The following is a 27940-nucleotide window of genomic DNA, read 5'->3' as shown; positions in this document are numbered from 1 at the left end:
CGAAAAAGCAATTTTTTTAATATATTTGCCCAAAAATCCAAAAAGTTTTTTGAGTTTCGAAAAAAACGGAATATATGTGATAGTACCTACCGTCTTCTATCTACATACCAAATTTCAGATCAACATCTTGTCTTTGGCCAAGTTATAGCGAAAAAAAAAACTGTTCAAAAATGATGACGTCAAATTTTCAAACTCAATTTTTGGCAATTCTAGACCACGTAGAGCAAAACAAAGACCACCATTAGACTCCCCGTGACGAGCTGCATCGAACTGATACCCATTTAATGCAAAACTATCAACTTTGAAATTTGACCTAATTTGACTTGACCTTGGCCTGACCTTCACCAAAACGTGACCTAAGCTGGCCCCAAAGGCTGCCTGACCCACATAATCGCATTTGTCATGTAAAATGGACCATAAAACATGTATCACACGACACTTTCATATTGTGACCCCCAGTGACCCCCAGTGACCTGACCTCTGTGACCTGACCTGGTATCAGTGACCTCAGATTGCGAAGTATGTGTTTGACGAACAATGTACCATCGATGGTTTTCAATAACTTACCAATCTACTCGATTTCACAACACATTTCTTGAAATGTCTGTGAACGGTGAAAATCCGACCTTTGACCTGACCTGTGACGTCATCAGTTTGACCTAGGTCAATTGACCTAGGACCTAGATCACAAGGTAATTCGCCGGTGGTGCTATCGAACGCCATTTGAATTTTGAAAATCGGCCGGTAAATTTCCGAGATCTTAGGGGGGGCCGAAGCGGCCCCCCCCCCCCCTACGGGTGGTAGGGTCCGCCGATAGCCCTATGGGGCGCGGGTTAAGGCATGTAACAAAATAATGACCACTCTTAGAAGGATTATCCTCACAGTTAATAATGGGTTCAGTTCACTAGCGACCAGGGTAATGCCCATCAGTTAACACTTAACCAGCTACAAAATCCGACCCAAAACAACAAAAACAAGCCAGGTTATACCAACATTTGACAACATGAACGGATGGAAGTGACGTTTCGTTCGGCCTTATGACGCGTTAGTCTACTAGGCTGCGTCAGTGTCCTACCGGCAATCGGCATGCGTTTTCCTTCATAGGCTGCTCCAGCCCGTCCAGCCTGTATCTTTGATATCGGCAATATGTTTTCAATATTTTATTACATTTGATGAGCAAATTAAATACGTCCATCGGGAAACACTTACCGGTCATATTGCACGCATGTTGTAGGTATGTCGCGGCGGATGTGGTAGCCATTCGCTGATGATCTCTGTGCCAGACGGTGGTCACTTGGTGGATCCCTCTGTCACGTCCGACACCTACCACACAGCTAACAGTCTCTCCGTGTCACTTTCCGCCACCCAGCTGTCTTCCGTCACGGCCGGCTCTCCCGTCACGGCCGTCTCCGATGGCATCCCCTGTCTGTCACGCTCCATAGGCCGGAGGTGGAGTCCCGGCGGCTCCCCGTCGTGGGGGCGGGGCCTAACGACTCATCTACAACCAACTCCGCCGCTATTGGCCGAGCTCTGGTGACGTAATCCGCGATGGATGTTTCCGACCAATGGCGATGCGGTTCTCAAAGTGTAACGACCATATTCCCATCGTCCAGGTGCAAGGCAATAGTATTTGTGGATCGCAGAAGCACGCAGAAGCGCAAAAGGTGTAGGGGAGACCCGGGAGGTATGGGCCCCCTGGAGGTATGGGCCATCGCAGTTTTGAAGAAGTGTTGCGTGTTTTTACACATTTGACCGCGTAAACTGGTAGCAGCCATTCCGTTATACAACCCACGTGATTTTCAAAATCTTCCTCAGTCTTCTTTGGCAATGAGCGGTGATAAAGCGTTTTTGCCCTCTTCGAGTAAAATCCTGTACATACAGGAAATTCGTGATAAATTTGAACTAAGCTCGTTTTATGATGTCAGACCAATGCTAACATTATGTTTAAAGCATGCAAATTAAGGCTGGATAGACAATTTGAAGCTTTCTTGCAAGATTATGAGCGGAGATGCTACGCAAATTCTGGCGTCCTAACCGGGAGGTTCGGGCCACCCACCCCCGTTGATCATAAATCAATAAAAAGATGCTTTCATGGAGTGTCATCTTCAATAAGTTTTATTTTTGTCGCGCAAGGTTGAAAATTTAGCTTCAAATTTCATTCGAACAGAAAAATATTATATATTTTATTTCATGGTGCATGATTGAGTTTACCAAAATGCATATGTGCCCAAGTGACCTCCATGAAGTAAGCTGTTCGCCGCTTATGCGGTTCCTGGGCTCTAACTTCTAAGAGAGATCAAGGTAGATACCAGATACAAGTATTGTTCTCATTGTCGAGAAAAGGATATGAAACATGGCACCGGCCTATACCTCCCGGGCCATGGCCCATACCTCCCGGTGTATTTTGATGGATCGAAAAAGCGCATGATTTATTAAAAGTTATCTCGAGACAAAATAGTTGATCCCAGATGCCTAAGATCAGGCACACTTTGCAGGCGAAAGGCAATTTCACGTGCACAGAGTGAAAAACCGGGTGTAGCCACTGCCCACTGGAAGAAAATTGCCTTTTCACAAAACCGGCCCATACCTCCCGGGTCTCCCCTATACAAAAAAAAAAAAAAAATTGGATCAAGGTGGTCGGCTGAGTTGAAAGAAAATCAGCCGTGTCGTTTTCACAATTTTCACAATTTCCTATTTTGCACTCCCCTACCTGGTTCTCCATTCTCAAAAATCAAAGCCTGTTATATTGCTAAAGAAGCTCATTCATTTCATTGTTCATGTCATCACCCATTCATTTTTATCAGCTGAGTGCAAAATACAGTGAATATTCAATGCATATGTGCACTTAAGGAACTCCAATGGGCCTCAACTTCATCTTCGATAGGATCGGCAAGCGACTATTGAAAAAGCTATAAAAGTAAAAACTTTCCATTGTTTATATTTTTAGAGGGTAAAGTAAAATGATGCAATTACACGTTTGCAATTTCCATTTCAACTGACATTGGGGTGTCAGAAGAGTTCATGGGTACCTAAGAGAAAGTTTGAAATACGGGACCTACCTGGGTTTCTTTTTTTCCAGCGTTAACCCTATTCCGGGCGGGCTCTGAAAGGCTCGATTCTGGGCGGGGGGGCTTTCCGGCCCCCCTTCATATCTCAAAAACCACACATCGGAGCGACAAACGGCAAACGGCGTTTGATAGGTCGCTTAAAAATCTACAATTTTTACATAAACATTTTCGGGTCAGGTCAATATTGAGGACACCAGAGGTCATCAACGATAAAATGTTTTGGAATTAGTTGCTTATATAACTTTTGAACTAAGAAACATAGAGACTTAGCCCGCGCACCGACGGGGGGGCGGATATCCACCCCTCCTGAGGTTTTTCGTGGTTAGCGGGAAAACCGCGGCGCGTAGCGCCGCCACATTTGGTACAACTATTCTCTCATCAATTTTACACATGGTGTGCAAGTTTGAACCTCTTATCTTTTGGTCAGTTCACCAGGTTGCTTTGAATGACCCAACCTCAATTGGATATAAGTTGGCGCAGACCCCCGTCGGTGTGCGGGTAAAGAGAGACGAGACAGTCGACGGGGTTAGGACTTAGAGGTAAATAAAAGCAACGCAGATGGTTGGAGGGGTGGGTGGAGGAAAACGTGCTCAGCAGCGACCGCTGCTGGTCCACTCCACTCGCCCGGGCCGCGCTGAGTGAACCTCAGCCGTCCCGCTCACGGCCGGCCCGCCAGACGTCACGAGCCCTCCGGCAAGGTCAGGTCGGGTCACCGCTCGGCAGTGCCGGCAGGCGTGGCTCTAGAGGCCAACCGCGGGTACCTATGCGTTTGAGCAAGGATGCGGCGTTACCGTTAACTGGCACTTAAATCCGTTCGTTCTTGGCCTGTCACACTAAAGCGCTGCTGGTTTCCTCATAGTTTTTAACATTGGCAGCGTAATAAGACTAGAGCAGTGAAAACGATTCTCGAATGTGACGGCTGCTGCTTACACCTATATCAAATGTGCATCAAATTTTCTTCTGACTTATTCATCATCTGTTAAAGGTAGTGTGCCAGCTTTCCTGGACCGTATGGAGTTAATGGCCCAGATAAGGAGAACCGGATTTTTAGAACTTATCCATACCTTCAAAACTCATGGAAACGTCTTAAATTCTTCAAATTTTGAGTACCCCAGTGCGAAATTCGCCCCGACGGGTTGACGGTCGTACCCCAACCACATTTCACACCACTATGAACAATAAATGTACACACTGAAATCGCTATTACCGATAGGCTCATCCCATCAAGTTTCGATAAACCCGTTCATCATCATCTCCTGCGGTTTCGAACACGCCTGTTAGGTGGTGCGGTAGACCGCGCCCAAAGCCAGGGCCCCGGTAACGTGAGGTAGCCGAGTCGGGGCATCGTGCGCTGACCCAAGCCGGGGCCGCGCGTCCTCCCGGTGTCATGTGATCAGGGTTGTATACCAATCAAGTCGATTGAATTGATTGATTTGTTTCAACGCGTATTTTGAGTTGATTGGATTGAGTCGATTGACTTTTCGAGATGGCTGGTTGACTGACTCGTTTGACTTTAGCGACTGGTTGACTGATTTGATTCCCGAAAATTAGAGTGACTCGTATGATTGAGTCGATTGAATGGAAAGTTCAAATAAGTTTTAGTTGACGAAAAATAATGACAATAATTGATGACATCATAGATCACAAAACTACACTGAAAACTGCTTGTCATCACAACTGCAATATGGGGTAGATGGCCAAATAAAGAACAGGGCCTAAACATGAACAGCTAACTTTGACTTTCAACAGCAATAACTGCTCCAATCCAAATCCTGGTGATAGAACCTGGCGATGCACCTACCTACCTGTCTGCACTCAGCAGGAAACGTTTTTTTTTTAATCCAGATGATAAAGTGCAAGGCCCTGTATACTAATAACTAATAAAGTGTGATTGATTAATAATTCACATCTCCACATCTCCTCAGAAACAACCCACTGAACTCTACAAATGTCTGAAACCCATTATAGAGTTCAGTGCTGAAACCCCTACAAAAATAACTGAAACAAAGGCGCCGTTTTTGTCTCGCTAATTATGTTTACGTAACTAATTAATCTAATTTGCTGCATTGTTTAATTTGCAGCAGAACGTTTGTTGATCCTTTTCTCCTGAGAGCCTAAGCATAACATATTTAATATATTTCATTTTCCTTAAAATATTTTACGGAATATTATTAAGTGGTTTTATTTCAAATGAAATAAGAATTAAAACGAAATTGGTGTTGTACAACCGATTTATTTTATGATGATCTACCATACTACATGATAATCAATGACGTCATCTTACCAAAAAATCAAAAGATGTAGAATAAGGATTTATAAAAGCTTAGCCCCATCCCACGTCTCAAATTTTGTGTGGAAAGATTTTTCAGGCTGCCCGTCAGGGGCTCTGGTATTAACTGGATAATTCGCCAGCTGACGCCGTATGGTGGCGCTAGTAGAGCAGCACCATATGACGTCAGCAGAAAACACCGTGAGCAGCTATGAAATGGGAGCGAGCACCACGGAAATATCGAAAGGTGATGGACATGTACTGACTTTGGTCATTCAAGTACCACTAACACCATACAAAAACCATATAATATCATCAAGACTGATTCTGGAATAGATTCGTTCGGATATTTAAAACACATAAAAAATGTTTGTTACTAATTTCTGAAACAGTATAAGGATATTCTTGCTCCTTACTTTTACCTTGTAGAGTACTTTTACAATACCCTTTACTTGCTTTCTAGTGCGCCCATCACTATCTTAAAATCTGGATTGCAACGCTGTAGGAAAACTTTTTTTATTTGTCACTTCTTCCACTTTTGAGCAGTGATAATTTATTTGGTTTTATACATTAAATAATAAAGACGGCTCCAAACTTTTAAGGGATCTGCAATGGCTCAAAGAGCAAAATCAGATATTTCCTAAAGACTTGAGGCCACTATTTTCTTATATGCTAGATACTATGCAAATATTGACATGTAAATAATTATACAATTGTATAGTTCTGCAAAAATATATATTCGAAGTATTAGACATTTTCAAGAACTTCTCAAAAATATTCCATAATGACTTCTTTCAATACATGGTGGAAGCAATTTCAGTTAACAATAAAGCAGCACATGGCAGTACCTTGAGCTGCGACGATCCATAACCAATCGGCATCTGCAGGCGGCAACTGCAATTTGATCTTCAAGATGTACCCTGCCTCTGTTCCCTGACTTTCCCTTTTCGTTGTACCGGGTGAAGTGAATATTCTGTGAATATTCTTCTGGCAGTCAGTTTTTAGTCCTACATTATGAGCTGTCAATCAGACTTAATTGGTTCAAAAACCGTCGTAGTCTGTCTCATTCGCAGCCTACATCTCCACATGCGCACCCATACATGCTCAAAATTTTCACTACGTATGTACCCTGCAGCGAACCCTGATGAAAAATGTTTTGTTGAAATCAGAGACACATCCCAAGGAAGGCCATAGTCCATGGACATTGGCCATATATTTAAGTCAAAACAGATGAAACAAATAAACACAATTCCAATCATCAAGTCAACCAGCATCGACAATCTGCACATAAGTTATAAAGCTATTGCAAGACTACTTTGTATTCAAGCTTTGTATTGCAGAAGGGTGGAAGCTGCATGGAATTATGCGACAATTTCAGCGTGCATCCACGCTCGAAAGAGCAGGGTTAATTGCACCAATAACATAATAATAACGTAATTGTAGGTATTGTGATTCGGTTGTCTCTTGTCTGTGCTGGCCATTGCGCGGGCGGTCCAGCGGCGGAACTCGGCTTCGCCGCCGTGGCGCGCTGGCAGTTGCTCCAGGTGGCGCTCGGCACACCTCGCCAGATGGCGAGCCGGTCTCGAGGTCGCGGGTTGCAGACACTTTGTCAAGGCGGCGGTTCACGGCCCCGAGCTGCAGGGCGCTGCGCTGCCATGCACTGCTCCATTGGTGCGGCGTTTGAGAGGAATTCGTCTCGACGTTCCAGCGTTGCGAATGTGCGAGTTTGTTGATGTTTCCATGGAGACCCAATACACCGCTGCGCGCAGCGCGCTGCAGCGCAGTGCCGTGAAACACCGTCCAGGTGCAGCCACGGTCGGCCGCTGGCGCAAGATGTCCTCTGACAGCTGGCGACGAACGACCTGTGGAGTGAGACGTAGCTGCTTATGACGGACCACACAGAAGAACGCCTCACACTCCCGACAGGACAGTCCCCTGAAGTTCATCATCACCGAGCTGAGGGAGGGACGACTCGTAGTGTCTCAGTCAGGCAGAAGGTATTCCTGCATGTGGGCCGGATGCACCGAGCTTAGGGCCGGAGTCTCCAGTGGCTCCCCTGACCCCTAGCTGGTTTATGAAGTCCAGTTCGGCCACGGCGACTGGAAACAGGTCTGGAGGGACTTGTGGGCCGTGGGCGGCCCCCAGGGCCGCACGTCGCTGCTCAGCACTTCCTCCATGCTGGGGTTGATGGATTCCGGCAGGCAATACCGAGTGTCCATCAGGGACGAGCAGCGCAGGAGGATATGCTACGGGGTGTCCTCCTCCCAACAGACGGGGCAGAATGCAGCTCTGCAGTGATGGTTAACACACTGATTGCACCCAGCTAGCCGAGAGGGCGCCAGCCCAGCCTGACTGTAGTGCTACTGGGTAGAGCCGGTCCAGTTGCTGGCTGATGGCTGATATCTGGTGGACATTCACAGTCGCTGATTGGTTGCCGCAAGTGGGAGTCTGCCACCTGTCAGCAGTCAGAACCAGCTGGCTGGCCAGGCCTGGATGGTGCAGGCACTCGTTGCTGTTGGCAGCTTGGTGGCTTACTGTATGTCAATAAAGACTTGTACTTGGATGAGGTTACTCCCTTCCTTGGCAACAGAGTCCATTCTCCTGTTTCCCTCCAGGCCGCAGGGGTGAGGGTAAGCTGGAGCACGCAAGCAAGCTAGGAGTGCACTCCGAACCTGTAACACAATAGAATTGCAACTGTAACAAAGACCTGCATGGTCAGCCTCAGCACACATCTGCAGTGACTGTCATCCCAAGTTGGTATGAATTGGAACGCTGCAATGCGAGGGTAACTGCTTTCCTACAATCACAATATTTGAATTCATATAGGTAAAAAGTTCATCTGTAAACATGTTCAGAAAATGATACAAAATATGACACAATTAAAGCTGCAACTGGGTAGTGGATACTGGATACCACCCTCAACGAAAAGTTGAAGTTTATGCAGCCTTATAACCTAACACATGACTAAATTGCCAAAATAAATCCCTTAGTACAATAGCTTGATTCTAAAATAACAGAACTTTTGCATGCAGACTCTGGAAACCGGATAGTTCATGAAAAGTAACAAAAATAAACATTCACTAATATCAAATGTTGTTATAAATTTCATATGTAGCATAAGCGCCAATACTGCCTTCATTTACAATTTTGCTACTGTTTTCCACTCACAAACGCTGCCCTCCGTGGACAGCAGCAGCAGCAGTGAAACGTCACCCGTGGTGTGACATCATCACCCATGACGTAATGGAAATCCAGTTGTTACCAAGGCCCCCCGTCAGTCTCTGTCTAACCGAAACCGTCACATGCAGGTAATATATTTATTTCTATTTCCCTATGGTTACTATGTTATTGATGCATATTATCCATTAAAATAGACATAGTGTAGGGTAAATGGCCAAATCACGAACACTGCCAAAGTCCGAGCAGCCAACTTTCAACTGCAATATCTGATATTTAGTGTAAATGGAGTTGGAATATGGCCAAAATTAAATTGACAACTTTTAGGTGAAAGGTGGTGATTTGGGTTAAGGGGCGAGTCAACTACTGGGTTATTTTGCACCCATTAAATGAAACTTCTGCTCCAATTCTACCCATTGAACCTCAATATCATGATCCACCTGTCCATCGCTAGGTATCCTTCCTTATTACATAGAAACTTTGAATGGTATGGCAATTTATAATTTTAAATGAAAATATTTTTATGTTTCTTCTGTAGGTAGGTAGGTTGGTAGGTACACCAGACTGCTATGGACACTTTTCCAAGTTGGTGGGGCAAAAAACCTAATGTAGGTATGTCTTGGTTTGAGTCGTTTGATTGAGTTGATTGATTCCTTTCATTGTCGCGTTTGAGTCGATTGAATCAATTCCCGAAAACTGTTCTGACTTGATTGATTTGATTGGTTTCCCAAATTTGTCGTGATTGAATTGATTGCTATTGATTGAGTCGTATACAACCCTGCATGTGATAGCCCGGGGCTGCCCGGGGATGCGGTAGACCGCGCCCAAAGCCGCGGCCCCGGCTTGGGTCAGCGCACGCTGCCCCGACTCGGCTACCTCACGTTACCGGGGCCCTGGCTTTGGGCGCGGTCTACCGCAGGTGGCTTCTGCTCATACTTTGTGGTGCGGTGGTGGTGCGTCGGGCCGCGCGCTCTGACTTCGGCCAAGAAAAATGCGTCAGCTGATCATTGTCATTTCTGCCACTTTCATGTGGTGAGATGGGGTCATAACTTTAGAGACGGCTGTTTCATATCAATTATTTTACATAAAATAATATTTCAAACCATAAATTAATGTTCGACAGCCAAATTAAAGAAACAATACCAATACAGGCTTACAGTTTAAATTCGACATTGTGTTGTCTACGATTAGACAGCTGATAACTCATTCCCGTACGTCGTAACTCTATAATGACCTTTGCTTATTGTCACATGTGCGCCGCATTCGCGATTGTTGCCGACGCCTGTTTGCAGGTCAGCCCACTACAGTTGTTATACATATCGAAAAACCGATAAACTTCTAGGAGAAAAAAAGCACTATTTTAGGCCCATTTTTGATTTTTGTTGCGATATTAGGTAAAAACAGAAGCTTCTTATCCTAGGAAAAATAAAATGGGAAATCATTGGAAGGTGGCACACTACCTTTAATGTTATTTGGGAAGGCTGTCTGAGCAGGCATCGAGAGCTCACGCCTCAATGTCAGCTGTAGCCTGTGTAAGGCGCATGCCATGAGCACGGAGAGTACAAGTGCCGGCAACAACCATGACTATTCTATCTATCACAAATCTGTCAACACAGATTCTGCCGGTGGTCGTTCTAGTGGATGCCAGGCACTAACTACATATGGAGCCGCCTCCACATACATAGTTACATAAAAGGGACGGGCTGCTGCTACAACGTGAATGATAAACATCCAGCTATTGACCTGCGACCAGAGTTTACATACATAAAACTAGCCATCAATGCGGGAGGCAAGTCATGGCCTCTCAAGGCTAGACGCCATTCTGTGTTTATATTAACCCTAGAACGCCTAGGGGGGGGGGGGTTGTATCAACCCCCCCCCCCCCTGAGGTTTTTTCGAAGTGCACGCTAAACGGCTTGTCGTAGCGGGCTGAAATTTTCCATACCCTCTGGGGCAACCTTTGCGCATCTTTTGCCGAAAAAAAATTGATCGGGTCATGTCAGGTCACGGAGTTATGACGTCATAAGAGGTACAGCCTCCGGCCGACAGTTACCAAACGTGTGCGCCGAATCCCTAGGTTTTCTGCCGGTGATACCCACATTGTTTGATGGATCATGATGAAACTTCCCATGCATGTTGGGGCAAGCATTGGCTATCGTGTGGTGCAAGAAAATTGACCGGGTCAGGTCAGGTCACGGAGTTATGACGTCACAAGAGGAACAGCGTCCGGTACTATTTTTGAAAAGCGCCCGAACCACTATTTTGTTAATTCTTGTCACCTCAATGGGAATATGCAGCAAAATTAGCTTCTATAGGGAGCAAATGGACCTCCCAAATCCAAAAATACAATCAGATTTCAAAAATTTAAATTTTGATTTTTCGAATTTCTGCCGCCGACTGTGACCTTGCCGACTTCCGGCGCTCCCAACGCGCCATTTTTAGAGCTAGGGAAACGAAATACATACCAAACGATAGAGAATTGATCAAGGAACACGATAATGAAGGTTTCAAGTCGATATCTCCCACCGTTTTGCCGCAATCGCCGCCGAAAGTTGAAAAAAGTCTATTTTTCCGAAAATTTGACCTTTGACCGGTCAAAAGTAGGTCAAATGTTGACCTAGGACCAAAAAATATACCACCAATCGCGAGATCTCGTTGAGAGCAATCCGTTGGTTTTTTCCGCTAAGCTCTACGACCTTCCGTTTCGAAACGCCAGGGGGGGGGGGGTCGTAACAACCCCCCCCCTGGTCGTTCGTGTTATGAGAAATGGCCTGGTCGTGCGAGGGTTAACCCGCGCGGGGCTGGGGTCTCCAGCCGAACGCGCGGGCTGGGGGGGGGGGGGGGGTGCAAATTTTACCCCCCTGTTATCTCCCGAACTAATGGTCCGATTTGGAAAATTCAAACGCCAATCGAAAGATCTCATCACGAACAACTAAAAACATGTACTTAATTTAAAGTTTGAGGTCAAGGTCAAGGTCAGGTCAAGGGTACAAATTGCAAGTTCCTACAGTATCGGCCTTGCACCGTAGTTGCCGAAGAATGGAGTCATGGACTGAGACTGATTGCCCAAAACGTGTTCTTAGGCTACCAAGACAATATTCGTTGCATACAATATCATTCAGAGGTCAAGGTCAAGGTCAGGTCAGGTCAGGTCAGGTCACCAAAAACAAAATATAGAAAAGGGCATGTGCGACGCATGTTTTATGGGTAATTTTACTCATAGAATTCAATAGGCACACTCAATAAGTGATATGGACCACCTCTGAATAAATTTCAGGTCGAGGTCAGGTCAAGGTCAGGTCAAGTGAGGTCAATTTTTAAAGTTGGTTGTTAAGGCTTAAAAAGGTGTCTATCTGATGCAGTTTTTCACGGCAAATCGAATGGTGCTATTTTTGTTTCCGTACGAGGTCTAGAACTTCCAAAAAAAAACATTTTTCAAATTTTGTGTGTGTCGTGACGTCATAAAATGTTAAATAACTCCAACATTTTTGAACCGATTCTTCTAAAAATTGGTAGGTAGGTGCACATAGACCACTTCTATGACATATATTCCGGTTTTTTCGATACACTCAAAATTTTGGATTTTATAATTATTTTCCCAAAAAAGTCAGTTTTTTGGAAAAATTTGGGCCAAAATCCTAAATTTTCAAAAAACCGAGATAGCCATTTGATAGACAAAGTAGAATTACGTATAACCTTATTTGTTACGCCTTGATTCCTTTTAAAATGAAGTTGTTAGCGGCGTTTGAAATTTTGCCGTTTTTGAGACGAAAATGGCGAACATGACGTCACTAAAACGTCAATTTCTCAAAAAATTTCCGACGGATTTCGCTCAAATTTTCAAAGAACGTGTCAAATTGATGTCCGAAAAGGTACTGAAAGTTTGGCGGCGCTGCGCGCCGCCGTTTTTGAGATATTGCAAAAGTTCGCGAGGGGGGGTAAAATTTACCCCCCCAGCCCCGCGCGGGTTTAGTTTGAATTGTCATTGTTTTCATTGCCTAGCCCGTATACCTGCCCACTTGTTTTTATTATCCGCCCCCTCCCTTAGATTATTCGCACATAGCGCGGAAAACCTCGGCGTGTAGCGACGCCAAGTTTGGCATCATTATCTATTTATCAGTTTCACACCTGGTTTGCAACTTATAGGTCTCTACTTTTCAAGGTCAGGTCACCAGGTCACTTTGAATGCCCCGACCTCAAATCACTTATTTGCAACTTTGCTTCCGTGTCAGAGCCGATGACCGAACCTTTTGAAAGTTGCAGGATGTAATAAGGACATACATACCCCCAACTTGGAAATCTTGGATACAGAACATTGGGTGACACTATGATAATGAATCTTTCCTCCCCCGTCCTCCCCCCTCCCCGTGAGATGGGGAATGTCTACAATGGTTGCGGAAAGGTGAGCGCAGAGTATTCAGCTAGACAAGTATACATTACACACACGTCACTCTCATATAAACAAAATGATATGGCTAGACCGTCACCATAGCGCAAGCAGATGCCTAAACATTTGACGAAGGCTCACTCAAAGTTCACACATACTTTCGGGCTTACCGATCACATATCCTCGCCCAGCAACAGACAGATACACGGAGCGACTCGCATGTCGGTAATTCGTATACTGTTTGTGGCTTTCCTCGATCAACATGAATCATCAGATATCCTAGGTCGGCTGTCGTTCTGTACAATCACGGTAAAAACAAAATACATTCCACTGAAACAAAGCGATTGTACAGATGCCTTACCAACTGGTGTATATGTCCTACATCCATTATAATTTGTTAATTTTATCTCGCATTTCCTTTGTAAATGCTTTTGAATGCAATGCTTCCGACAGGCTCCACTAAACAGCCGTTGAAGAGCAACATGTATGAGTTCACCAAGCAAGCTCACCTATACTTACATCCTCGAAGCTTTCACTCATATGATGTCCATCCGATGAACAAATATTGCTTCACCGTTCACCCATGAAAATGAAAGCGCAATGAAGTGGTAGCCATGCACGGCAGGTCATCGCAAATACGAGTACATAAATACTTAACCGTCATCCCCTCCTGTCCTGCAGACTATTATGCCTTAGCTAGCAGGAACGATAAATCTATCAGTAGCCCTTGACAATGTATAGGTAGGTACGTACATACTTGGCAAGTGATAAATCTATCGGTGGTGGGAAGTTGCTTGTTACGTTTAGATACGACTGAAGTGACATGCGCCGTATACGATGTTGAGTCGGTTGGTCAAGGGTAGCGTAAGTTACCTACTTGCTGACCTGACCAGTTTCCCTAACTGATATTGGCCCGAGTCAGCACCCATGCAAACTGTTCTCAAACTAAGGATAGCATCCGAACGTAGCGAAACTGATGGTGTCAAGAAACCTAACATATCGCTGTTCTCCGGTATTTTCCCGAAGTTGTCTATCAAAACCCGGACCCCAACGATGGATCTTTGCTTGACTTTATTTCAGAGTTCATAGACATCGCCTGGGTCGAGACCATGTGTCATGTGAAACCAATAGGTTCTGCAAGGGTTAGCACGATACTATTTACTGTTGCAGCAGTATACTTATCGGGTCGAACATTCCAATGGAAGCGTCGCTCATAAATCGCCTTTTATTGTAGTAGCGGACAATGCCCTCGAGCGGATAAGTGGCATCAGATGCACATAGCTTTATTACCTGCAGAGAGCATGCACTCTAAATTAAATTACGGGTCGAAGTCAATTTCAATTTCAATAAACAAACATAACCGAATACACCAACCAACGCCATAAGCAAATACCGAGATTCACGCCAAATTTATTTATTTGTTTATTCATTTAGGAAAATCACCAACAGGGACAAGCTCCACTGACCGGCGAAGTCAGAGATTAAATAATCAAACAGTATACGCATCGCAAATCAAATGGCAAAAATGAAGGAAAACCAACGTAGAACATTTTTTTGAAATTTCAATTATGTTGTTTTGCTTTTTTGAAATTGCAATTTTCATGTTGTTTTGTTCTCAGATGGTTTCAACAACTAGACAATTGGTACCCACTTAACATATGTATACATATCTAAACATTAGCGATGCATTTATTCAAGAAAATGAAGATTCAGAGTCTGACTGCATTGACAATGCATTCGAGTGGCAACATGCATACATATCCTTCCACTTTGTGAGTTGTTTTGATATCCGTTTCATGGCTGAGCGTTATTTAGCTTTACCAAAAACATCTAGACAGACGAGTTTTCCACATTCACATGTCGCCATCCGTCTGTTCTCTATCCTCTGACACCGAGTCATCCAGGCACGTGGTATCCACCGGGTGTCTCCACGGCTCATTGATGGGCACCGTCTTCCAGAAGTCGACACGCTCCTGGAAGAGCCTCTCGCCGACCGAGGGCGCCGTGTTCAGCCGCATGTGTCGCTGGTGCAGCTCCGTGAACACGGGCCAGTCGGGCATGGGCAGCAAGTCCGATCCAGGTCGGCCGGTGCGCGCGAACGTCGTCCACACGTTGACCATGAAGCGGACCATGGTGTGGGTCGGCGAGCCGCGCTGCACCAACGGCAGCTTGTCGTTGCTGAACAGGTACGGGATGTCGTCTCCGTGCGTCGTGCCATAGTCGGGTACACCTGGCCAGAATAAATCGACGTGGGCCAGGCTGAGTCGTCCCGGCCCGCTGTAGTCGAGGAGATATTTGTACACAGGCGCGTGCTGCGAGGCCAGTGTCATCTCAGCCACCATGGGCGACACCAAGTGCCGGTCAGCCCAGCCCTGCACCAGCGGTAGAAGGTCCGAAGCGTTGGCGCCCCTGTCTCCGACGTAGAAGTCGTACACTCTCTTCGCTTCTTTCATTGGATCGGCACCACAGTCCAGTTTGTTAACACCAGACGCAGTAATCAGGTCGGCTGCTTGAACCCATTCTGATAGGTTTCCTTTGGATAGGGCCTCCACGACCTGCTTGTTTGAGAACAGCAGTGGCACGAAGAGAGCGCCCTCCTCTTGGGTCAGGCCGCTCATCCACGGCACCAGATTAAACTCACCGCGCGCCAGCAGCAGGTGCGGGTCTTCCGGAATAAGTGGGTTTTCCGCCTCGCGATCCACACGCAACTGATACTGAAATCCCGGCTTCAGTGTCTTGGTGTGCTCGGCGATTTTCTCCCAGGGCTGTTCCCTGATGCACTCGACCATTGCGGCGACGTCTTCCATGGGACATTCGAGCAGGTCAGCCAGGTTCTCGGCGGCGCTGTTCTTTCGGCTACCCAGCGCCCAACTGGCCAGGGCCGAGCCGGACTGGGTGATGGCATGGTGGAACAGGCCCTTGGCCAGCGGGCTCAGCACCAGTAGCGACACGCTGGCTCCACCGGCCGACACGCCGAAGATGGTCACCGCGTGCGGGTCGCCGCCGAACGCGGCAATGTTGTCCTGCACCCACTGCAGCAGCAGCACCTGGTCCAGCAGGCCGTAGTTGCCGGTAGCTGCCGCGTCGTGCGTCGTGAAGAAGCCGAACGTGTTGAGTCGGTAGTTGAACGTCACCAGCACCACGTCCTCGTCCATAAAGTAGCTCGGTCCGTAGATATCATCATCCCCGCTGCCGGTGCTGAACCCCCCTCCGTGGATGAACACCATAACGGGCAAACCGGCGGTGGCGGGTCGGGACAGCTCCGGAAGGTGCGGCGTGTACACGTTGGCAAACAGGCAGTCCTCGTCACCCTTCAGAGTGTTATTGGCTAACATGTCGAACTGTGGACACACATTGCCGTGCGACAGACCGTCCGCCACACCTCTCCAGGCGAGTTGTCGCTGAGGTGGCTGGAACCGCAGGCTGCCAACCGGAGGCTTTGCGTACCGGATTCCCTTGAAGCTGTAGAAGAGTCTGCCGGCAACGCTTCTGCCTATGGCACCCCTGATCAGACCTTCTCTCGTGGCGACAAGAGGTCTTCCGTTATCTTGTCCAGAGCAGCCAGTGGCAGACGTAACCAACAGCACAGCGATGCAGAGCAGGCTCACCATCCTCAGAAAATTAAGCATTTTCGGCTTCATGTTTCCTCTACACAAAGGCATAGAGTTCTCACCGGCTCGATGCCGTTCTCCGCGGGCCGGTCCCTGCACTTCGCCGCTCCAGCCTGCTCGCACCGAGCTCCCACACTGTACTGCCCTCCCCTCCTGTGTTGACCGTCCCTAACACGCCAGATAAACAGCCCGGCTGTGATCTCAGGTATGCTCCACCCTCTGTGACGTCACTAGCAGCCGGCCAGCCATGGCGAGTTATTAGCCGATGGTGCCCTCAGGCCAGCTGGAGCTCACCATCACTGGCCAGTCCAAGGCCAACGGTGCCAGCCGCCAGGTGGTAGTTTGCATTATGCATGACGGGAGTTGGTCTATGTGCGCTGCAGGATTGGTCTTGTCCGGGAGAAACGTATTTCGCCGAGTCAATTCATTCATCGACTTATTTGTATAGTTACAAGGTCCCTTACACAGTAAATCTGTAACGCAGAATATCGCTATCAATGCAGGTCTAATATATCTGGAGTAAGTATCACCTTGCATTCATGGGTGTGGATTTCTGCTGAGATAGTTAGAGGTAGCCGGACCAGGACGCAGCAAATCCGCTGCCATCCTATAACCTTCTGCCGAGTCGGCTGCTAGTTCCTAACACCCATTAGTCTCTTCATGTCACTGTCAGCACGTAATCCCGTCACCGCCGGTCTTTCTCCACTACCCGTCTCCCGTGACATCACCTGTCACCCTCATTGTCGGGAGGTGAGTTCCTTGGTGGATCCCCGCTGTGCGCGCGGGGCGTTACGACTGATCTACAGCGCTCTCCCTGCTATTGGTCGAACTCCTGTCATCATTAGACGTCATCTGCGACAGATATTCCGACTAATGGCCAGGCGATTTCTCAAGGTGTACTCGTAACAACCATATGCCCAACGTTCAGGTGTGAACCAATAATTGCTTTGGGATTGCGTCAGCACCCAAGCATCGCAAAAAGCGTTCATAAGTTACTTGATTTCACGTCTGGCTCGATTTTGCACAAAATTTGCAGGAAAACCAGTTGGACGTTCTCTCAGCTGTCTCTTTTTACATTTGCATGTGAACCTTAGAGGTAGACTGTCACCTTTTTTCACTAACCGGTTTTCGTAAGAGGTACCCCAGCTCTCACCCCAGATGTCCAGTCCATTTTCCGATATACTCACCCTCATAGGTAAAACTTCGTGCCGAGCTGGGGGGGGGGGGGGGAGCTCTCCAAATTCGACGCCGGCTTGGCTTTGGAGCCGCAACAGACCGCAGAGGTCAAGGTCACCGCTAGGACGGCGGTGGATTTGCTGCGCCCGGGCCCTCCCAGCTCCGCACAAAGTTCCACCCGTGCCCGCCCTGTAACGCGGAATCGCCTTCCAAAGTTCCATTTGATGCCGTCTTTTCGGCGTTGAAGATGCTCATCCCTAAGTGGATATCGATAGTATGTCAAATGTATTTCATTACATTTTTTTGGAGAATAGAGATTTAACGTAAATTTTCATGAAAACTGCGACTAATTTCGTAAGATCAATATTACTTCAATAACAAAGACGTACATTTTGCAAATTAATATTCATGCTTTCTTAACCCGCGCATGACTTGGGAGTCTCTACAGAGCCCCCTTCTGGTTTGTCTGCAATATCTTCTAAACCGCTTGACATACTCGTATCAACACGAAACCTACGGTACCTTCAGCAGCATTCTACACCTAATGGCTCAATTACGACTTTCTAGCTAACATAGGTCGGCCGGAAATGACGTCAGAGTTACGTCATGCCGGATGATTTTCATGAAAAATATTGAAAAGGATAATCGCTCTCAAGAGCTCAATTTTTTAGCTTTATCCAATTTCATTGCATGAGTGGACTTAGAATACAAGTGGCAATCAAACTGCCCTTTCGGATTTTTGCAACTTACCTAAGTGATTTTGAAAAATATGCGTATACTATTACCTACAAACCATAATTGTCGATTAAAAAATTCTGACTTTTCGGAAAAAAAAACGGAATATATGTGCTATAGTTCGTTTTTTCTAAGTTCGACCCTCACTGTAAACGCCTTTTTGAACACAGCACGAGAATTGCGGGCTGAATTACTGAGAAAACTGGTTGGTGCACATTGATTACGGAGCGAGCGAAGCGAGCGTAGTCTTTCCTTAGATTAACGGAAATTTCTGAGTATGAGCGGCCGGCCGGCCATGCGGACGCTTTTGCGAGGCTTATATCTCAGCAACCACTTGACCGATTTACATGCGGTAATTTTTGTAGGGTAGCTTCATTCCTTCTACCAAGTATTGGACTATTGCCGATGCATGTGGGTGACCCCTTATGCACGTGCCACGTGCAAAACGAAGAGGTGTCAGTTTTGCAATTGTTGCAATATCTCGGTAACTGCTTGGCCGATTGCGCTGAAAGTTGGCATGTAGGTAGGCACCCACTAGGCCCTGCATATCCATGTGCCAGAGTTGGGGTGCTGCTGCACGTGCGCACGTGCAGGGGTCGTTTCCAGATCTCGAGAACGGCTCGACCGATTGCGCTCAAATTTGGTACACGGTTAGGGACCAGTTAGTAGGGTGCCGTGCACAAGTCAGTTGGGACCCATTTTGCACGTGCGCACGTGCAGGGTGCCGCTTCCAGATCTCGAGAACGGCTGGGCCGATTGTGCTCAAATTTGGCACATCGCTAGAGACCGGTTAGTAGGGTGCCGTGCACAAGTCAGTTGGAGGTACCCCCTCGAAATTTCGCACGTGCAAGGCCCACCCTCTCGCTCGCTCCGTTAGTCGCCCCATAAGGCGTTATACTGGTTTCACAGACGATCAAATTCATCAAAATTATTTCTACCTGGTATGTATTGTCCCAGACTTGCGGCTCGTATTTGCCTATGCTTACAAAACCACAGGGATAGACATGTCCGTCAAGACAGCCCATATTCAGCCCAGATTCAGCCCGGATTCAGCCCAGATTCGAGACACCTCCGATCAAGCTGAAACTCGCACACAATGTAGGTCCTGACCGGTCCTGACTAGAGATGTCAATCGGATACCAACTTTTTGGTATACCGATACCAAACCGATACCAACTTGGTATTTGGTATTTCAAGGCCAATGTTTTTTGGTACTTTGTCGGTATTGTGAATCGTCGCTAATGTAAAAGAGGCTGTGAATTTGGTAAAAAGTTGGCATTTCCCTCATTTTCCCCAAGTCGGTTCGGTTTTGGCATTTTCTTGTGGTTATTGTTGGTATTTGGTTTGGTATCGGTATTACAATTTTCCGTCATTGACATCACTAGTCCTGACATGCCCAATCCACAGTCCGAGTCATTCGGCGGCACTCCCAGCCGTTTGACCTACAGAGGTCAGCAAAGGTCACGTGGCCAAAATTTGCACAGCAGATTGTGGCCCACCCAGTAGAGCTAAAGCGCTAAAAAAGGCACCAATCGACTCGCCAGCATCTAATCTTACTCTTCCAAAACCCATTTGACCTCTCAAGGTCATGCGATGACCTAAGGTCATTTGTGGGCTATGTCAAAAATACATTTGCACAGCAGTTTTCGAGTAGAGGGATTGACCGAATTCCAAATCAAAGCACATCATCGGGTAGCCCATAGGCCGTAGTAGCTTTCCTTAAAAACCGCTTCTCGATATGTGACCCCGTTTGACCTCGGCAGGGCAAAATGTACCAATAAACGATACTCCATGCGTCGCAGCCCGGATTCAGCCCAGATTCGGGACACCTCCGATCAAGCTGAAAGTGTGTTTTCGACATAGCCCACAAACGACCTTAGGTCATCGCATGACCCTGAGAGGCTAAATGGGTGTTGGGAAAGTAAGATTAGATGCTGGCGAGTCGATTGGTGCCATTTTTAGCGCTCTAGCTCTACTGGGTGGGCCACAATCTGCTGTGCAAATTTGGGCCACGTGACTTTTGCTGACCTCTGTAGGTCAAACGGCTGGCAGTGCCGCCGAATGACTCGGACTGTGGATTGGGCATGTCAGGACCTACATTGTGTGCGAGTTTCAGCTTGATCGGAGGTGTCCCGAATCTGGGCTGAATCTGTGCTGCGACGTGTGGAGCGTCGTTTATTTGTACATTTTGCCCTGCCGAGGTCAAACGGGTCACATATCGAGAAGCAGTTTTTAAGGAAAGTTACTACGGCCTATGGGCTACCCGATGATGTGCTTTGAGTTGGAATTCAGTCAATCCCTATACTCGAAAACTGCTGTGCAAATGTATTTTCGACGTGGCCCACAAATGACCTTAGGTCATCGCATGACCTTGAGAGGTCAAATGGGTATTGGGAAAGTAAGATTAGATACTGGCGAGTCGATTGGTGCCATTTTTAGTGCTCTAGCTCTACTGGGTGGGCCACAATCTGCTGTGCAAATTTTGGCCACGTGACCTTTGCTGACCTCTCTAGGTCAAATGGCTGGAAGTGCCGCCGAATGACTCGGACTGTGGAATGGGCATGTCAGGACCTACATTGTGTGCGAGTTTCAGCTTGATCGGAGATGTCCCGAATCTGGGCTGAATCCGGGCTGCGACGTATAGAGTGTCGTTTATTTGTACATTTTGACCTGCCGAGGTCAAACAGGGTCACATATCGAGAAGCGGTTTTTAACACGCGCAGTGGAAGGGTTGCGAGTACTACGCCCAGTGGAAGGGGGGGGCGGATGTCGCCCCCCCCCTAAGATCTCAGCTCCCACTGGAGCTAGAAAGACAAAATTTGGAGGATAGGTGGGGGCCACGGGGAACTCTGTTGTATGTGAATTTCATGACCCTAGGTCAATATCTTCAAGGTCAAATGAGGTCAAATGTGGTCAAATCTGCCATATTAGCGAATTGTTTTTCGTTTACACGCCGATAACTCAAAAAGTTACCGGCCGATTTTTTTAAACTTTCACTATACAAAATAGCAAACATTTGTGAGTATGTATGGTGAATTTCTAGATAATCCAACAATAAATATGGCAGTTAGAAGCCTGCTAAGGGTAAGATGTCGCCGGCTGAAGCGGCATCGGCCGACGCGGGAAACGCGGCAATCACAATTTTGTGTTTACACACTTATAACTCAAGTTGTTACCGACCGATATTCAAAATTCTTTGACCATATGATTGCCTGTACATTTCTCAGTCTTCTCACCGAATTTGACGCGAATCTAATATAATCAGCGGTAAGGAGCGCGATGTAAAGACGGAACCGTCCCGCCCCGGCACAGTCTACAATTCAGGCGGCGCGTAACGGCTAGCGCCGGCCGCCGCGCCGCCGCGCCGCCGCGGCGGCAGGATGTTTGACTTTACACCGCTATTACTAGAAAAGTTGTGAACCGATTTTCTTACTTCCTGCACGAGAAGATCCTCAATTCAATTCTGGACAGGTAGCCGAAATTTCACATTGATATTATGCTTGCGGCGCGAGTTATTGGCGAAAAACAGGAGGGGTGGGCGAAATCCGCCCCCCCCCCCTTCCACTGCGCGTGTTAAGGAAAGTTACTACGGCCTATGGGCTACCCGATGATGTGCTTTGATTTGGAATTGGGTCAATCCTTCTACACGAAAACTGCTGTGCAAATGTATTTTCGACATAGCCCACAAATGACCTTAGGTCATCGCATGACCTTGAGAGGTCAAATGAGTGTTGGGAAAGTAAGATTAGATGCTGGCGAGTCGATTGGTGCCATTTTTAGCGCTCTAGCTCTACTGGGTGGGCCACAATCTGCTGTGCAAATTTGGGCCACGTGACCTTTGCTGACCTCTGTAGGTCACACGGCTGGGAGTGCCGTCAAATGACTCAGACTGTGGATTGGGCATGTCAGGACCTACATTGTGTGCGAGTTTCAGCTTGATCGGAGGTGACCCGAATCTGGGCTGAATCGGGGCTGCGACGTATGGAGTGTCGTTTATTGACACATTTTGACTTGCCAAGGTCAAACGGGGTCACATATCGAGAAGCGGTTTTTAAGGAAAGTTACTACGGCCTATGGGCTACCCGATAAGGTGCTTTGATTTGGAATTCGGTCAATTCCTCTACTCGAAAACTGCTGTGCAATTGTATTTTCGACATAGCCTACAAATGACCTTAGGTCATCGCATGACCTTGAGAGGTCAAATGGGTGTTGGGAAAGTAAGATTTGATGCTGGCGAGTAGATTGGTGCCATTTTTAGCGCTCTAGCGCTACTGGTTGGGCCACAATCTGCTGTGCAATTTTGGGCCACGTGACCTTTGCTGACCTCTGTAGGTCAAACGGCTGGGAGTGCCACCGAATGACTCGGACTGTGGATTGGGCATGTCAGGTCCTAAATTGTGTGCGAGTTTCAGCTTGATCGGAGATGTCCCGAATCTGGGCTGAATCCGGGCTGAATCTAGGCTGAATATGGGCTGTCTTGATGGACATGGGATAAACGACTTGCCAGGAATGATAGCTAACCTTATCAGTAAATTGCAGGGCGTCTAACATGACGGTAGGTATATTATCGGCGTTTAACCCGCGCCCCGCTGGGGGGGGGGGGCAGAATCTGCCCCCTCCCGTTTTTCGCCAATAACTTCTAAACGAGTTACGCCAGCGACGTCGAACTTTCAGTACCTTATAATACATCAATTGGACACGTTTCCTGAAAATTTGAGCGACATCCGTCGGAAAATTTTTGAGAAAATGCCGTTTTAGTGACGTCATGTTCGCCGTTTTCGCCTCAAAAACGGCAAAATTTCAAACGCCGCTAACATCTTCGTTTTTAAAGGAATCAAGACGTAACAAAAAAGGCTATACGTAACTCTACTTTGTCTATCAAATGGCTAACTCGGTTTTTTGAAAATTTCGGATTTTGGCCCAAATTTTTCGAAAACTAATTTTTTGGGAAAATAATTATAAAATCCAAAATTTTGAGTGTATCGAAAGAACCGGAATATATGTCAGAGAAGTGGTCTATGTGCACCTACATACCAATTTTTAGAAGAAGAATCGGTTCAAAAATGTTGGAGTTATTCAAAATTTTATGACGTCACGACACACAAATTTTTTTTAAAAAAATAATTTTTTGAAAGTTCTAGACCTCGTACGGAAACAAAAATAGCACCATTCGATTCGCCGTGACAAACTGCATCAGATAGACACCTTTTTAGGCCTTAACAACCAACTTCAAAATTTGACCTCACTTGACCTGACCTTGACCTGACCTCGACCTGAAATTCATCCAGATGTGGTCCATATCAATTATTGAGTGTGCCTATTGAATTCTATGAATAAAGTGGCCCATAAAACATGTGTCGCACATGTCCTTTTCTATATTTTGTTTTTGGTGACCTGACCTGACCTGACCTGACCTTGACCTTGACCTTCGAATGATATTGTATGCAACGAATATTGTCTTGGTAGCCTAAGAACACGTTTTGGGCAATCAGTCTCAGTCCATTCTTCGGCAACTGACCTAACCTTGACCTGACCTCTGACCTACTTAAGCAAAAAAATTTGGGCTCGTAAGATCCGCCTTGTTGAGAGCTTTCGATTGCCGTTTTCCCTGTCTTTCTACGACCATCGGTTCGGAAGTTAGACAGGGGGGGGCAGAATCTCCCCCCCCCCAGCAGGGCGCGTATGGCTGAATAGCCCAGCGGGGCGCGGGTTAAAAGTTATTTGGAAATTATTTTTCATTACTCCAATACAATGTGCGCTAACCAGTTTTCTCAGCAATTCAGCTAGCAATTCTCGTGCTGTGTTCAAAGAGATAATTACAGTGAGGGTCAAACTTTAAAAAAACGAGCTATAGTACCTATGCCTACCGATGACCTTCTCTAGAAGGTATAGGTAAGCCCAATATCTTTAACCCTCGCACGACCAGGCCATTTCTCATAACACGAACGACCAGGGGGGGGGGGGGTTGTTACGACCCCCCCCCCTGGCGTTTCGAAACGGAAGGTCGTAGAGCTTAGCGGAAAAAACCAACGGATTGCTCTCAACGAGATCTCGCGATTGGTGGTATATTTTTTGGTCCTAGGTCAACATTTGACCTACTTATGACCGGTCAAAGGTCAAATTTTCCGAAAAAATCAAACTTTTTCAACTTTGCGCAACGATTGCGGCAAAACGGTGAGAGATATTAACTTCAAACCTTCAACAACGTATTCCCCACTCAATTCTGCATCATATATGGTGTTTTTGGTGTATTTACCCTATTAAAGTAAGAGGCCTATTGCTGATGAGTGATATGGTGTCACATCACCCTCCGGTGTTTGTCCCGACTCGTCGGCTGTTGACCACTGCTCCGCTATAAATACTGTAGGTAACGACTCAGAAAAGTGTATTTCCAACTTCCAACAATCAATCCACAGCAAACGATGTATCACATATCATCACATATGAAAGACACATCATGAAAGACACATCATCACAAGTGACCTCACAACACGTGTGACTCGTCACCTGCCAGCCACTGCCGCTCACTCCACGCCGGACGGGCCAGCGTCACAGCTGTTGCAGAGAGGAAGGCTCCGCTTGCTGTGCTTGCTGCACACCGGCATGGTGCACTTGCAGCACCGCGACTTCACCTTGTTCACGTTGGTGTGCCGACTGCGCTTGTAGCCGGCACCCTGCTGGTCTGCCACGCAGGTGGCACACCTGGCGCGTGCGGTGGTGGGCTCAGGGCTGGTAAAGTGTTATGTCCTATTGGCGTCGTCGGGGACACAGTACCAGTAAAAGTTCAAGTACCCGGGGTCAAAATACCACATTTAGTAAACTTTTACAGTAATAAATAACTTTCAAATAAAGCAGAAACTAAACGCAAGTAAAAGATATCATTGAATCCACAACGTATATCCCCTTTAACAAGGACATAAAAAGCCCCTATACCTAATACATACCTACAACATGGTTATGAACAATTAGTAGCCACAACTCACTTCCGTTAACAGCAAAACTACCGTCGACAGTTGCTAACGAAAACTAGATCAAACTAGATGATCAAGCACATACTAACAGACGCTTAGACACCGACCCCGCTGTCGGCTGTGCTATTTCAAGCGGGGTTGATTGACGACCAGTTGTAGCCAGCTATACGACTAGACAAACGACTAGATTCGGAACCGGGGTCGGACCGGTTGGACATGGTAAATTCATGCGGGGTCGATAGTTTCTAGCCGTCGTCGTTGTGAGCTACCGATACAATAGCGACACCTATTGCATCTGTTCGACGATCGTAGCGCCCCCTACCCTTTCCGGGTTCTTCGTCTGTTACGCTACCCGCTCACCGAGTGATGCCGTGACATTTAATTAACAAACTGGGAATTTCGAAGCGCGAGTCTGATAAGCAATTTAGTACATATGACTGCTCGTAAAAAAAAATAATATAGAAATGAAACCTAAGGAAACGCGCATCGTAGTTGCATGCAGCCTGCATACATGAATCGTAAAAAGGTCGGGGTCATTTTTCGCTCTCATTTTTTGGTCGGGGACGCAATTTGCTTTTTTACCAGCCCTGGGTGGGCTCTCGGCGTGGCTGCGGCTGGGCCGGTAGACGGCTGCCCAGGACGTTCTCGATGGCTGCTCTTGTCTTCATGGTGAGCCCTTCAGCAGGTCGAAGCAGGATCAGCGGCTTCACCAGGGAGAGGCCGAGCTCCCTCAGGAACAGCTTCCTGTCGCCGTGCTTGGTGTCCGAGAAGGACCCGGATGCCGCGCAGATGACCCAGCCGTTGAGAGCCGCCACGTCCAGCATCAGCAGGAAGACAGCCAAGGGCCAGCGCCGCGTCGCCACCCGGCAGGTGTAGGTGCCGATCATCTGGTCGACCGTGTCGACTCCGCCCTTGGTCTCGTTGTAGAACAACATAACCTCGGGCTTCTTCTTGCCGTCAGCGGCGACCAGCGGCTCGGCGTGCTGGGTCGACAGCAGCAGCACGTTCTTGTTGGTCTTCTTGTTGTAGGACGTCACCATGATGTTCTCGGACCAGAAGAACTTCGATGAGTTTACTTCTCTCCCTTCGGTCTTCTTTGCGTCCTCCGGCAGGTGTCGACGGTTTGCCATGACCGTGCCGACGTAGGTGAGGCCCTCTGCGAGAAGCTCCTCACAGAGGTCCACCGAGCTGTAGAAGCGGTCGGCGGTCACGTTCCGGCCGGTGCGATAGAACGGCCGGACCAGATGATGGACCACGTTGGACGCTCCGGTGATGTGGAGCTCAGGGTCAGGATCTTCAGCCTTGCCGGCGTACGGCATGATGTTCAGCATGTAGCGTGATCGGGCGTCTGCTACGTCCCGGAACAGCAGGCCGTACTTGTCCGGCTTGTTCGGCATGTAGATCACGAAGCCGCACCGACCACGGTAGGCTCGCAGCGTCTCGTCGACGGTGATACAGTCTGACGGCGTGTAGAACTTGGCCAGACGGCTGTTGAAATCCGAGAAGACATCTCGGATTGCCGCAAACTTGTCCCTCTTGCGCCGTTCTTCTCGGTCGGCTCGATTATCGAACCGGAGGATCCGCTTTATGTAGACAAAGCGGTTCTTCGTCATCGTCGCCCTGTAGAATGGCCTTGAGAAAGGCCCGTAGAACAGGTCGTCGATTTTGCAGCGGCGGTCGCCCTCACAACCCCGCAGGAGAACGAGACCAATGAAGGCCCGTAGCTCCATCAGCGTCACGGGGATGTGGGTGCGGTTGCTTGCTGCTGCGAGGCGCTCTCCTTCTTCATTCGACCTTTCCAGAATCTGCGTTAGCAGGCTATCTGGAAGGAAGAGGCCGAACGCGTCCTTCGGTATGTTGACGTCCTTCGCCGCTCCCTTTGGGCCCGGGCTGCCGCGCATGATGTTGCCTGGGCGGGCACGGACACGGTGATTGGGCGGCACCGTGGTCCACACCCGCCCTGTTCTTGACAGCTCTTGGCCACCAGCCTGCTCCACCCGGGTGAAGTTGGCCGCCGGGCGGTCAGCAGCTTCGTCTTCCGATGCCTCGCTGTCTGAGCTGGGAGCCACGGCATGGCCATCGCCGCTGGGACCGGGAGTCCCTGCAGCAGCAGCGGCAGCTTGATGCGGCTCGCCGTCCACTTCTGTGAAGTCGGTGACAGCTTCCGGCTCTTCATCCCAGTCGCTGTCATCGTCCGATTCTGACCGGACCTCAGGATCGCTGTCGTCTTCCTGCAGCAAGAGCTGGATCTCTTCTGCTGTCAGAGGCTGGCCTGGACGGCGGCGTGACCCACTAGTGCTAGGCTCAGCCGCCCGCTTCCTGCCTCTTGAGCGTGGCATCTTGAGCCGCCCGCGCAGGAACCCTTGAAATCTTGAACTGATTGCATTTGCCGAGCGCACCCCTTTTATACTACATTGCAAAATTTATCTACTTACATCTAGATCAATCATGCAATATCTACAAAAAATACGATCGCTGCTAGCCGTCAGCCAGTCAGCGCCCGAGGGTGCCGCCCACCCGCGGGGCGCAGCCAATCACCGCCCGCC

The 27940-nt window shown here is 47.7% G+C and overlaps 3 protein-coding genes across 3 annotated transcripts in view; 1 reads left to right on the top strand and 2 right to left on the bottom strand.

The window, feature by feature from the left end:
- LOC122376952 (prostaglandin reductase 1-like) overlaps window positions 1-27940 on the top strand; it is a 75827-nt gene that overhangs the window by 11102 nt on the left and 36785 nt on the right. The gene's annotated exons all lie outside the window — the stretch shown is intronic.
- LOC122376927 (juvenile hormone esterase-like) lies at window positions 14300-16733 on the bottom strand. The gene has a single exon (XM_043356916.1). The coding sequence runs from the start codon at window positions 16561-16563 to the stop codon at window positions 14755-14757; it is 1809 nt and encodes a 602-aa protein (XP_043212851.1). The 5' UTR covers window positions 16564-16733; the 3' UTR covers window positions 14300-14754.
- LOC122376846 (piggyBac transposable element-derived protein 4-like) lies at window positions 24948-27733 on the bottom strand. Its single transcript, XM_043356819.1, has 2 exons — window positions 25977-27733; window positions 24948-25125 (listed from the first exon to the last, which is right to left on the bottom strand). The coding sequence occupies exons 1-2, from the start codon at window positions 27731-27733 to the stop codon at window positions 24948-24950; spliced, it is 1935 nt and encodes a 644-aa protein (XP_043212754.1).

The sequence above is a fragment of the Amphibalanus amphitrite genome, unplaced genomic scaffold (assembly GCF_019059575.1).
Source record: "Amphibalanus amphitrite isolate SeventyFive unplaced genomic scaffold, NRLGWU_Aamphi_draft 000043F_arrow, whole genome shotgun sequence".
Taxonomy (NCBI): domain Eukaryota; kingdom Metazoa; phylum Arthropoda; class Thecostraca; order Balanomorpha; family Balanidae; genus Amphibalanus; species Amphibalanus amphitrite.
This window is presented reverse-complemented; position numbering and strand designations above follow the sequence as displayed.